The 13,615-nt window shown below is 37.0% G+C and overlaps 1 protein-coding gene across 1 annotated transcript in view; it reads right to left on the bottom strand.

The window, feature by feature from the left end:
* Positions 1–13,615, bottom strand: part of LOC137950105 (DNA mismatch repair protein MSH7) — a 51,050-nt gene that overhangs the window by 24,285 nt on the left and 13,150 nt on the right. The window contains exons 4-12 of the mRNA XM_068796487.1: positions 13,103–13,157; positions 11,904–11,971; positions 10,864–10,959; positions 3,723–3,851; positions 3,613–3,646; positions 3,485–3,532; positions 3,153–3,352; positions 2,898–3,024; positions 1,943–2,220 (exon numbers count right to left, since the gene is read on the bottom strand). Of these exons, the coding sequence (XP_068652588.1) occupies positions 1,943–2,220; positions 2,898–3,024; positions 3,153–3,352; positions 3,485–3,532; positions 3,613–3,646; positions 3,723–3,851; positions 10,864–10,959; positions 11,904–11,971; positions 13,103–13,157 (1,035 nt within the window). The remainder of the gene's footprint in view (positions 1–1,942; positions 2,221–2,897; positions 3,025–3,152; positions 3,353–3,484; positions 3,533–3,612; positions 3,647–3,722; positions 3,852–10,863; positions 10,960–11,903; positions 11,972–13,102; positions 13,158–13,615) is intronic.

The following is a 13,615-nucleotide window of genomic DNA, read 5'->3' as shown; positions in this document are numbered from 1 at the left end:
ATGATAATTTTATTTCAAAGAAAGGAAAGATACATCATCCAACTATCTCTTTGTGTAATCTTTTTTCATCAATGAATTTGTCAGCAATATAAAAAATAAGGCTGGCTTATAAACCATCTATAAATTGTGGAACAGAGGTTCTTGAAGGACCACAGAGCTTCCCACATTCATTGTTTCCATGTTTCTCTACATCTATGTTTGTAGGAATTGTAGATATAGAGAGAAAATAAGAAAACTGAAAGAAAGAGAGTAACAATAAGAGAGCATTAAAACAGATTCTTACTTCCGACAACCTTCACAAAAGAAGTTTCACTGCCCCCGATCTTTCTTGTCCCCTATGCGGTGAGTGTGAAGAGACAGTCCAACATGTCCTCTTACACTATGGATTTTCGTGGCAAGTTTGGATAAAGATATTTCAGAAAATCGAACTCCAACTGGGGCTACATCAGGACCTCTTTGGCACCTTTGAGATGGTTCGAGGGATTCTCCTTCCTCAGCTGGGCAAGTTAATTCTTTTAGTCTGTCTTGTGCATGTTCCTTATTGCATTTGGCTCGAGCGGAACAACCGAAGATTCAACTCCAAAGCTAGTACCCCAGATAACACGGCTTCTCATGCCGTCGGCCTCATCTCGAGCTGGCTTCATACAAAGAAGGATTTTGCCACTCTTTCAGGGGTTTCCCTTCGGGAAAATTGGAATTCGATCACTCACATGTCTGGCCCTAGCAAAGCTCCTAGAATGGTTATCTGGGATCCTCCCCCAAGTGACTGCATAAAGCTGAATTTTGATGGTAGTGCTTTTGGATATCCTGGTCCAGCAGAAGCAGGTGGTATATTCAGAGGTCACAATGGAGACCCTATTCTTTCATATGCGGGTTCAGTGGGCATTGTCGATTCTAATACTGTTGAAGTTAGCGCTTTGCTGTTCGGCCTCCAAATCTTCAGAGATCGTCTCCATGGCAAGTTAATCATTGAAGGCGACTCGAAGACGGTTATTAATTGGTGTTCCAAAGACAGCCTTCCCCCTTAGCACCACTGGCCCATCACTGGTAGTATTGCTGACATTGTATCTTCTTTGCATTGTAATTGGAATCTCATTCTTAGATCAGCCAACTCTTTGGCTGATAAATTGGCTAAATTCGGAACTTCCCAACAATCTCTCATTGTATGGGAAGGATTCCCTCCTTTGTAATATGTTCTTTTGAGCTTTTGTCTTATTAAAAATCAGCATCATTTCAAAAAAAAAGAGTGCATTAAAGTTCTGACTCTCTAGTGATAAACCAGACTTGATTAAGGGCAGAAGTCAACCCCTAATTCACTTTTGTTGCCTCACTTAAGTTAGAATGAAAAAAAGACATTAATACCCCTCCCACAAGAATACCATCCCTTATAACTTCCTCCTAAGTCAGTGTAGTTAAATTACTCATTTACCCATAACCACAATGACTAAAATACCCACAAAAGTTACATCATTCAACAATTTTTTTTTAAATAAAATGAGAGATTTCATTAAAGAGTGTCATTACAAGAGCATCTTAAAACATTTAAGGTCATATTTTACAAGTCATCTTTTATGCTGTAAGGTATTTGATAATTTTTTTTTTTTTTACTTAAAGTCATACCCAGTGAATACCTTACAAAAGAAGTCATACCCGGTGAATACCTTACAAAAGAAGTCATATCCGGTGAATACCTTACAAAAGAAGTCATACCCAGTGAATACCTTACAAAGAAGTCATCTTGTATGCTTTTTTTACTTTTATAAAGTCATACCCTTGCAGTATTATCAAACAAAAGATGAAATAATTAACACCACAAATACCTTACAGCATCTACCATCCATGCTGTAATAGTTTACCCACTGAATGAAAAAAAAGTAACGCCTCTTAACAAAAGGATACTTAATATAAATACAGAGGCTCACTAAATGCACACAACACTTACTCGTTGTTTCAATATTCTTTCACCAACTAGGGGTAGTAACAGTATAGCTGACGACCCCACACTAGCCTTGACCTGTCCTAATAGTCTTTCAAGATCAGGGAGCCTCCTCAAATACTGTGCCATGAAGAGAAATACATCTGAATGTTTCATGAATCCCTCAACAACATTAAGCCTGTGATTGATTTGTCCAATATCTTTCAGTGGGTGGCAGATCCAATTTCTCAAAAGTCGTTTACCAGATGAAGTTATGCAGTTGTCAAGATAATTATAGAGGGTGCCTGATAAGGAAGTAGCACAAGCCATGTCAAGAGTGGTAAACAATCACGTGCAAGTTTACAAAAATGATCAATTTGGCATCTTAACACTTAAAACATGAGAAAAATAACGAAGGAAAAAGGATGGATTACTTGTCGAATCTAGCCCAAAATTTAAAAAAAAAAAAGTAGGATCTATGTCCATGTCAAAACTTTGTTTAAAAAAGTTGGACCTAAGTCTATTCCTAAATAACTAGTCAAAAATAATTAGTCAAAGTTAAGTAAGTCTCTTCCAACTAACAACCATAGGGTTTTTTTTAAACCCAAACTAGTGTAGCATTATTCTCCTACATATACAACTCTCAGTCTCATGGATCTAGCATGAGACATGGAGCATGGATACAATTATAGATAGCTGGACTTTTTACCCACCAACAACCCAAAATTGGAAGGATTATGTGCCAATGAGTCATTTAAAAAAAAAAAAAAAAAAAGAGAAAATTTCCTCAAGGAAGGACAAACAATGACAAAGAGAAAGCTATCTTTTTTTTATAAAGAATGACAAAGAGAAAGCTATCATAAGGAGACACCAGATAAAGCAAATTAGAACGAAAGAAAACAGAAAGCAAATTAGAACGAAAGAAAACAGAATGATACAATGGAAAAATCATGCAGCACCAAAAGGTGAGTCATGGACTTGCCTGATGAACCTCCATCAGCATTATTGCTGAAAATCTCAAGATTCATGAGGGTCTGACCATCCATGCATAAGCAATTTTCATATACTTGATAAGGTGAAATGTCCCCATTGCAAATAACATCATCTAGCTGCATTTAAAAGGAAAGCAGGAGATAGAGACATACAGCAACATGGATTAAATAGGAATGGATCAAATATGCACACAAGCCCACACACACCCACACACATCCAGATATCTATAAAAGGTCTGACCTACCATCAACCTAGTCAAGTGAGCAAGAAGCGCACCAAGAGCAGATAGTGTAAGATCATTGTGATCAACATCACCACAAACGGAAGCCCAAGAATCAGAAGAACCACGAAAGTATCCTTTAGTTTGTATCAGTTCTCTAACACTGATATGGTCCATGAAATCTGTTCCTGGAATCACAGGAGTTAACTGCACACCAATGGAGCCTGAAACATAAGCAAAATTTTGTGAGTAGGTTCCATTCAGATGTGATCAAGGGATGAAAGAAAAAACACAGTATGAGATCATTAATCATTAAATTTAAATGCTACATGAAAAGAAGGTTATTGCGAATGCACCTGCCAAAGCATATTTCCTTAGGGCCTTTTGAGATTCAGCTGAGAGCCCTATGACAGAAAGTGAAAAATTGAATCATGAACTCTCAAGTGATTGCATAGCTCCCTAATTAAAACTAAAAAATGTTCACCTCTGCCTTCAAAGATAACTTCTTTCGGCGAGACCTATAAAACAGAAATAAATTAAACAACTGGTACAACAAATGACTTGAAGACAGCTGAATGAAACAATACTACTTACTTGCAACAGCAGTGCTCCCAAACCCACACAGGAAGCATCATCACAGATAGAACCAACCCAGAATTTTGAGGAAGCATAATCTAAAAAAGCAAATCCATATATAGTTGAACCAGTCTCCAATCCATTTCCCTAAACATAGAATTCAGTGTCATAATAGTGTATTCATAATGATAAACATCCTAGCAATTACATTTATGCTGCTATAGGTGAATTTAGACAACTGTATATCACTGTCCTTCATCATGAAAAAAATGGATCCCCTTCCATTTTGCGCTATCATTTGCTAGCTCCATTATTTAGTTGTCATTATTAAGCCATATAGATTTGTGTATAGAATGTATTTAATCTTTACCAATCGATATGAGCATCACAATGATGCAGAGTTCAATTCAGCTCCAATATAAAGGCTTGTGCCTTTGGTCCAATAGCTAGATGCAGGGGTGGAGTTTCTAGTGTGAGGTCTTGGGATTAAGTCTCACTAGGGAAAAGGGCTATAATATGGGATGCATAATCAACATAAAAAATAAAAAAATAAAAAGATTAACCCTCAAGAGAAACATTAAACATATTAAACATTAAAGCTCTTCTTCAGTGAAATTAATCATATTCATAAGCCCCTCCAAGAGAAACTCGTTTTGTTGGCAGAAGTCCACTCACTGCAGTTCTTCTCATGAAGAATCTTAAAAGATTTAACTTTATTCTTTACCTCATCAAGTCAAGCTTTTCTCTAAAAAGAATATTATATAGTAAGTCCTCACATGTTCTCTCACCAAGGCCAGCAGCTCCTTTGGATCTTGTGGAAATTTTCAGGGGAAGAAGTGTTGAAGAAATTAGGGTTTAGAAACCCCTCTCCCCAATTTATAACTTAAATAACATGTGAAAAATGCAATCCATAAACTCTAATAATCTACTTTCTACAAGAAAAACGTTCCTGAAAATAAGGAAAACCTAATTTACTCAAAACAACAATTTCTAACAATTCTGCTACATCACGAATCTCTGCCAGTCTTCGCCTCAACTGCTGAACGATATATATGCACTCTAAATCACCAATGCTATACAGAGATGCATAGCCTTATAATAAGTGACCTGGCTTTTTTTCCAGGAAATGACCCCCTCAGTCCTTGGTGTCTGCTAACATGATGCAATTCCTGCAGAGCGTGAAATGTTTTGAAGAAGTTCATCATGGGGTAGTCATCGATTGATTGGGAGTATGAACAGTTACATGTCTGGCTTAATGTTGACTAGAACTTGTGAAATGGTTTTAGTTTTTTTTCTGAGGTAACAAAACATTGAGGGCTTTCCACTCGCTTGTTTAGTGTTGTAATCTGCTTCCTTATTTTTCTTAATTGAAATCTTTGCCATTCTCCTTTCTAAAAAAACATTGTCATTTTCAAAAAAAAAAAAGGCTAATGTCTATGCTAGTTCTGGAAGCTGGCGAACAAATTTGGGACATAAAGACCAGTTCAGAGATAATGCTTTTAGCAATTTGAGACAATGGCCAAAGGCTTCCCCTCTTTGTAATCTACTCGTTTGAACTTTTGTCTTAATAAAATTCAGCATCATTTCAAAAAAAAAAAAAAAAAAATTGAGCCAATGGCACAAACCATTGGATCAGCATAAGCAATCATTGATTGATATCTATGGGATCCCCTTCGAGTTATGAAGTTCAGAAGTGATTACTCATCTTTCTGAAGTGGCGAGTGATGTAATAGAAATGGTGGGAGAAACTCTCGGGTTGCCATTTGAATGAGCCACAAGTGCGGCTTCAAAACCCGAATATTTGACCTAAAAGAGCACTATGTTACCTTACTCTGTGATGGACAAAAATATGCAGATAAATATCATTCAAAAAAAAAATTCTGCTAGTCACCAATTTCCAGCCTCACCGATGAAAGAGAGGACAATTCTTACCATAACCAACTAATCAAACCCATTATTAAGGCAACTATGTTCAAATTCTTTTTTTATTTTTGCAAAAGGTGTGAATATATTACTGAGAGAGAATAATACAAACCGTACTAAACAGGACCTTCCTCCACAACAAGTTGTTGGAGAAAAACACTTGTTTTAGCCTGACTATCCGCCAAGTGATTTGCGGATCTAGGAATATAATTCCACTATGTTCAAATTCTACTGAATCAAAATGCAGTAATGGTGCCTAATTTTGCAAAAACAAATCAGATTGAAGATAATGATGATGGTGGTAATATCAATCACAATGATCATAGAGTTCCAGGTTCAAATGGTTGTAATGGGGAATTTTACAAAAGGAACTGAGAAATTATTTTGTCTGAAATGATGCTAAATTTTATTAAATCAAAAACTCGGAAGAGCAAGATTACAGGGGGGAAGCCTTCCCAAACAATGAGAGATTGCTGGGAGGTTCCGAATTTGGCCAATTTATCAGCCAAGGAATTGGCTGATCTAGGAATGTGATTCCAAGTACAATGAATTGTGGACAAAATGTCAGCAATACAATCAATGATAGGCCATTGGCTGATCTATCCATGTACCTTATTTTACACTTAAATGATATTCAATACAAGAGATGTTGATTTCAGACTCCCAGTGAGTTCTCTCTCTCTCTCTCTTCTCAATTTCTAACCCTTATAGGGACGTTTATATAAATAATAAAAGACAAAACTACTTCTGAACCATATTTTTTTAAAGATTCAATTTGTTGGAAGATAGGGCCCAAGCCCACACGACCAAGGAAGGTCCACAAATCTAAGAATATTATAAGATGGGTCACAATGCCAAGGAAGGCCCACAAGATGGGCCCAAGCCCATAAGAAGTAAGACCCATCATGAATACCACGAGCTGGCATCCTTATCACATAAGTTGGAAGATCAAGAAAGACTCAAAAAAACATTTTTATCTTATGGTCACATCCAAGAAGAGTTTTAGTTTGAGTTATGTTTGTCTTTTATCTATATTGAGTTATTTAATTATGCTAGGACTTATCTTTAAGTGTTAGAGTTTGGGTGTAATTGGGACAATGGTAGTTTTAATGTAATTGGACTCTACTACCTTCCTCTATTATTTTATTTTATTTTAAAATGATGCTGATTTTTATTAAGACAAAAGCTCAAAAAAGCATATTACAAAGGAGGGAATCCTTCCCATACAATGAGAGATTGCTGGGAAGTTTTGAATTTTGCCAATTTATCAACCAAAGAGTTGGCTGATCTAGGAATGAGATTCCAATTAGAATGTCAACAATACTATCAGTGATGGGCCAGTGGCGCGAAGGGGGGAGGTTGTCTTTGGAACACCAACTAATAACCGTCTTCGAGTCGCCTTCAATTATTAACTTGCCATAGAGACAATCCCTGAAGATTTGGAGGCCGAACAACAGAGCACTAACTTCAGCAGTATTAGATTCGGCAATGCCCACTGGACCAGCATAAAAAAGAATAGGATCTCCATTGTGACCTCTGAATATACCTTCTGCTTCTGCTGATTAGGACATCCAATAGCACTACCATCAAAATTCAGTTTTATGCAGTCGCAATGGGGAGGATCCCAGATAGCCATTCTAGGAGCTCTGCTAGGGCCAGACATGTGAGCGATCAAATTCCAATTTTCCAAAAGGGAAACCCCCGATAGAGTGGCAAAATCCTTCTTTGTATGAAACCAACTTGAGATGAGGCCGACAGCATGAAAAGTCGTGTTGTCTGGGGTGCTAGCTTTGGAGTTGAATCTCCGATTGTTCCGCTCGAGCCAAATGCACCATGGAACATGCGCAAGACAGGCCAAAAGAATTAACTTGCCCAACCGAGGAAGGAGAATCCCTCGAACCATCTCAAAGGTGCCAAAGAGGTCCTGATGTAGCGCCAATTGGAGCCCGATTTTCTGAAAGATTTTCATCCAAACTTGCCACGAAAATCCACAGTGTAAGAGGACATGTTGGACTGTCTCTTCACACTCACCGCAAAGGGGACAAGAAAGATCAAGGGCAGTGAAGCCTCTTCTACGAAGGTTGTCTGAAGTAAGAATTTGTTCTCTGATGGCTGACCACACGAAGAATTTGATTTTGTTTGGCACTAAGAGTTTCCAAGCCAGATTTGCCTTGTGCTCATTGAGGACTGTAGTCTTGCTTTCTAATATGAGTAAGCCGATGTGACAGTTAATCGGCCATTATTATTGGGCTTCCAAATCAGCTTATCAACTGAGTGCTCCCGAATAATAGTACTGCAGAGTTTAGGAGAGAGCAAAAAGCCAACGATTCCTCATCAATTATTTCCCGACGAAACGGAAGACTCCACGAGTGATCACTTCATGAATCAGCCACAGAGCAAGGGAAGTCGCTTGCCACCCTATGCAGCCCCAGGAAGTCCTCTGAGAAAGATTGGGGGCCACACCATTCGTCTGACCAGAAGTGAAGGGTCCTTCCATTGCCCGTGTGAAACGCAGTAGCATCTCTGAATACTGGAAGGAGCTTGAAAACTGATTTCCATATCAGGGATAGGAGGCAAGCAGCGCCACCCACTCTAGACCATGCACCCGAAAACTGAAGGTAGAATTTCACCATATTCTTCCATAAACTGTTATGCTTGTTATTGAAATTCCAAATCCATTTGAGCATAAGAACTTTGTTCATTACTCTTGTAGGCCGGATACCCAATCCTCCCCTATTATGAGGCATGCAAATATCCTTCCAACTGACCAGATGGTATCTGAAGGTATCTTTTAAACCCCTCCACAGAAATCGTCGAAGGATGGCATCAATTTTTGAGCAAACGGAGGCCAAACAATGCATGAATGATAACAGATAATTTGGCAGCCCCGCCAGACAAGACTTGAGGAGAGTGAAATGCCCCGCTGTTGATAAGAGATACTACCTTCCTCTATTATAAATAGAAGTTTATGTACTCCGGTTATAATAAGTCAATGAAGTTTTTTATCTTTTCCATAAATTCAACATTGTATCAGAGCAAGTTCTATGAGTTGACTTGGTCAACCCACAGAGATAATGAGATTCGTTTCTCTAAACCCTAAATCCTAAGTCTAGGTTCGTAGTTATTTTTTCAATCCCTACACCAGTAGTTTGTTTTGCATTCTTTACCTCTATATAGAGTTTTTCAAATTACAAATTATATATTGACGGAATGATTTTTGAGTCTACTTTTCAAGGAAAAATGATTTTTTTCCAATTGGAGTTATCTACAGAGAGATATCGATATTTGAATGAGAGAAGATCAGATTGCAAAAAGGTTCAAGCAACAGCAAAAAACTTTAGATTCTAAGGTATTTTTTGCTATCAAGAACTAGACTTTATATGGAGAAATATATATCAAAAGAAAGATCTATAAATCTATTATTTTACCTATTCAACCAATTTTTTATCTGAGTTATCTACAAAGAGAAATCGATATTTTAAGCAGCAAAGGTAAGATTGAAAAAGAGGTCCGAGCGGCAGCAGAAAGCTTCAACTTCCGAGGTATTTTATACTATCAAGAAAAAGACTTTATATGGAGAATATATATCAAAAGAAAGATCTGTAAGACTAATTTCTTACCTATTCAACCAATTCTTGGTATGATTTTTTTATAAGGAGATATTGATCTTGGAAGAGTCAATGGTCATGCTGGAAAAAAAGGAAAAACAATACTTAGTTCGGCCAGATGACAGAGACCGAAATCTATCAGATTATTTATCTTCTGATAATTATATTTTATGAAGAGAAGTTATACTTGGGTGAAAGTAATTTAAGTTTACTTTCAGAATGAGAAAATTTCATTTCAATTTGATCTATATTTAAAGATATATTCGCACTGGAAGAATCAAAGGTCATGCTGGTATCCTGTTACATTGAAAAATCCGAATTTAAGACGATTGTTTTGTGTCACTTTTTGAGTTGTTATATCAAGAAAATATCTCACTTTTCCCTTGTTTGAGGGCTTATTACTACAGCTCTGTTATTTTGGCTTATTGTTGCATCTATGATGTTTGGTTCAAGCTAGGATCACTGTCATTACCTCCCAGCTTGAGGGGGAGAAGTACAAGAAGTACAAGAAAGAGGTATTTTATTCCAAATGTTGTGGATAAAGTTTATGTGACCAAAATATTCAAGAGGGGGGGAGCACAAATGAAGCTTGTGCATCTAATAGGAAATTTTTATATCAGATTATTTCATGGGTTCTTTTACAAAATTTATTATTTGGTTTGTGTTATAGGTGTTGGAAGATGGTCGTGTTATATTCAGTTGCGGCTATTATGTCTCTTTGGGGACATTATTATTGAAGAAGAGGTGGCCTCATACCATTATTTATTAGTCCCCATCAAAAATATCAAGTGTCAATGGTTGGGATTCCATGACGGAGGACCTTAATACCCCGTAAAAAATATCCAATGCCAACGGTTGGGACACCATGATGGAGGAACTTATTATTACATCTATGTTATACCCTGAATTGGCCAGTTGGGTCTCAAGGAAGAGAGCACTAGAGTAGGGGGGTTGGAAGATTGGAGGACTGCCATTTTATACAAAAAAATTTTATACATCATTTGCAGCAAGCAGGGAGTTCTTGATGTTCTCTCACCCCCAGCTTGAGGGGGAGTGTTGGAAGATAGGGCCCAAGCCCACACAACCAAGGAAGGCCCACATATCTAAGAGTATTATAAGATGGGCCACATGACCAAAGAAGGCCCACAAGATGGGCCCAAGCCCATAAGAAGTAAGACCCACCATGAATACCACGAGCTGGCATCCTTATCACATAAGTTGGAAGATCAAGAAAGACTCACAAAAGCATCTTTATCTCATGGTCACGTCCAAGAAAAGTTTTAGTTTGAGTTATGTTTGTCTTTTATCTATATTGAGTTATTTAATTATGTTAGGACTTATCTTTAAGTGTTAGAGTTTGGGTGTAATTGGGACAATGGTAGTTTTATTGTAATTGGACTCTACTACCTTCCTCTATTATAAATAGAGGTTCATGTACTCTGATTATAATAAGTCAATGAAGTTTTTATATTTTCCATAAATTCAACACAATTCTCATTATTCTCAAAAAAAAATTACATAATAAGTCCTCTTTGGTCACCCAAAATTATCATTATTATTTGAAATAGTTAAATTTCCTTAGGTTTGTGGGCAAATCACAAATGGATTCCAAAACAAAAACTGCAAACCTCTTTCAAAGCAAGAAGGTGAACAGCATCAGGCCCCATAGTTCCATTAACTGCAGTTGAAGGGGTATAAACATGAACAAGTTTTCTTTGAATCACCTACCAAAAAAAATGACGTTACCAACCACTTAAATGCAGATAATAATCCAGCTTATTGCACTGCATGCATTCTTGTAGTGCAATTTCGACTTTTGACACAAAGAAAAATTTAATATTTCAGCTTAAAAGATTCAACTGGAGCCTTTAGAGGAGAAAACACAATGGCATGCAAATAAAAATTTAGTTCTAAGCAGAATCATAATCAGGCACAGAAGTTAAGCATACACTTGCCAATAACTTTCTGACATTGTTAATGTCAGCTGAAATAAAACTTTGTTCACATTCATTGATCAAGGATAAAGTGCATGTTAGGAACTAATACAGAAGTCCTATGTCATGAGCAACCCTTACTAAAATGGATTTGTTGAGTTCAGAATACCATTTCAAGCAGTTATGGCGCAAATTAAATTAAATAACAATGTTTTTTTGTGGACATAAATTAGTGTTATTCAGGGGCACTTTGGTCAGATTACTTACAGGTATACGCTGAAGGACAATGTTGCACTCTTCTTTATTCACCAAATCTTAATGGGATCCAAGGGAGGGACGAGCTCTAACTCTCTCATACCCGAGCATCACTTTTCCACTGCAAGTTCTCTTGCTTCTCCCATCTAATTTTTATTATTCTCTTTTTTTTAAATAATGATAATTTTATTTCAAAGATCGAAGGGAGGGGGGCAAGCTTAGCACACAAATCAGCAGCCGAATTGGCTGATCTAAGTACATGAGCCTAATTTTTATTATTCTCTTATTAGTACTATTATTTCTTCTTACAGTTTTGCGTCTTCTTCTTCATGTTTCTGCTATTTTAACAGATGTAAAAGTTCAGTATGTAGTTTTCCATCACCAATAACAGTAACGTACCATTCTTAAATTAAAGTTAGCATTTTGATAAAAGAGCATAGAGAAACTGGAGCAAGCACCAGCAACTATGTTATACTTACTGACGCAGCACCTCTGGCTTTCGCTTGACCTGATGTTTCAACCTGTTCTATTCGTCCAACTTTGTACCATCACAAAATATCAAAAGAGTGAACCATTATGGTAGACTAACCAATTTCAAAAGCTTTACAATATAAAGGAAGAGTAATTAGAGATAAACTGATATTTGAAGAAAAAATATTCATTTCTTAAAACAACTTTGTGCGGTAACTGCCTCACAATCTGTTTGTCTGAAAATGTTCATCAACAGCACAAAAAAGAGAAGAAGCAAACTCTACTAGACAAACTCAGGTGTATCTCATGAACTCTAGTAAGTTTAAGTCTGTTATCATCCCAAAATGACCAGCCACTTAGAAAACGTACTACTCAATACTATAAACTAGGAGCAGCCTTGAGCCAAGTTGGCTCGTGAGCAACTCAAGCTCAATTTGGTGTTGGCTCGGCTTAGATTCACCCACATTGGGATCGAGCATGAGCCCCCAACCGAGCTTGTTCTCCTTAACGTGTCTGACTTAGCTTGGCTCAATAGCTCATGAGCCAATGCAATCCACTGGCTCCTACCATAGAGACACTTTCTTATACTTCTATGGTAATCAAAGGATACCATAAAGCTTTTAGATTGATTTTGACAAGTTAAAATAACATTGCTGAAGTAGTGATGGAAAAAACTTTTATTGATTTCGAAAACAAGTAATTGATTTAGACTTCTCCTTCCAATTGTACCCATTTTTTAAACACATTCTGATCCTCTCCAGAGAAAGCGCCGACGGATGGCATCAATCTTGGAGCAAACAGAGGCCAGACAGTGCATGAATGATAGCAGATAGTTTGGCAGCCCTGCCAAACAAGACTTGAGGAGAGTGAGACGCCCTACTGTAGATAGAAGTTTACCCTTCCAAGTAGCTAGCCTTTTCTCAAATTTCTTAATAAGGGGGGACCAAAGCGACGCCAAAGGCCGAGAGTCAAAAAGTGGGAGCCCAATATAAGTAACTGGCAAATTTCCTTTTTCTTGAAATTCAACACAAGTTCAGTTCCCCTCATTATATACTAAATGTCTCAAAACACTTGAAATGGCCATAACAGATCAATCTATTAGGTCAAATAGTAAAGTCTTCACTGAACAAAAAAATTGTACTTTCGAAATAATTCTTTTAGTTTTTAAAAGGTAAGATTGCTCCAATAGACTAGGTGAGCCCTTACCCACGAGCTAGTAACTTTTGAACAGCATCATCAATGCCACTTTCAGAAATACCAACCTGCTCAAACAATAAACAGTGTTATACATTGCTTCAGCACAGTTTTTATATCAATGATTGAAATGGTAGTTTATGTAATGACATTAATGCCACTCTATGTTCATCACATCAGAGGTGATGATAAGATAATATCTTCTCAACTTCTTACAACAAGTGCAACTCCTAAAGTCACTCTTTTGTAACGAGGTGATTGAATACAATAACCCAATATGCAAAATTTTGCAGCACATACCATTCTTTCAAAAAACAAAAAAATTACTAGTACATTACTCCCCAATGGGTACTTCAGCTTCTTCTTATACATCAGAAAAAAATTATTTAACTAAATCTGATGTAGCAAAACAAATAATAAATACCAACATATCGTAAAAACCAAATTTAAAAAGTAAAAGACAGTTCCCCCGTTATCTCTCCCCCATTTCCACATCTCTCTATTTATGGCATCTCACCTAAAAGAG

The sequence above is a fragment of the Aristolochia californica genome, unplaced genomic scaffold (assembly GCF_029961685.1).
Source record: "Aristolochia californica isolate CCGP_79_NKW_82.1479 unplaced genomic scaffold, dmAriCali1.0.hap1 SCAF_14, whole genome shotgun sequence".
Taxonomy (NCBI): Eukaryota; Viridiplantae; Streptophyta; class Magnoliopsida; order Piperales; family Aristolochiaceae; genus Aristolochia; species Aristolochia californica.
The sequence above is the reverse complement of the archived record's forward strand: the minus strand, read 5'-3'. Positions and strand labels throughout refer to the sequence as shown.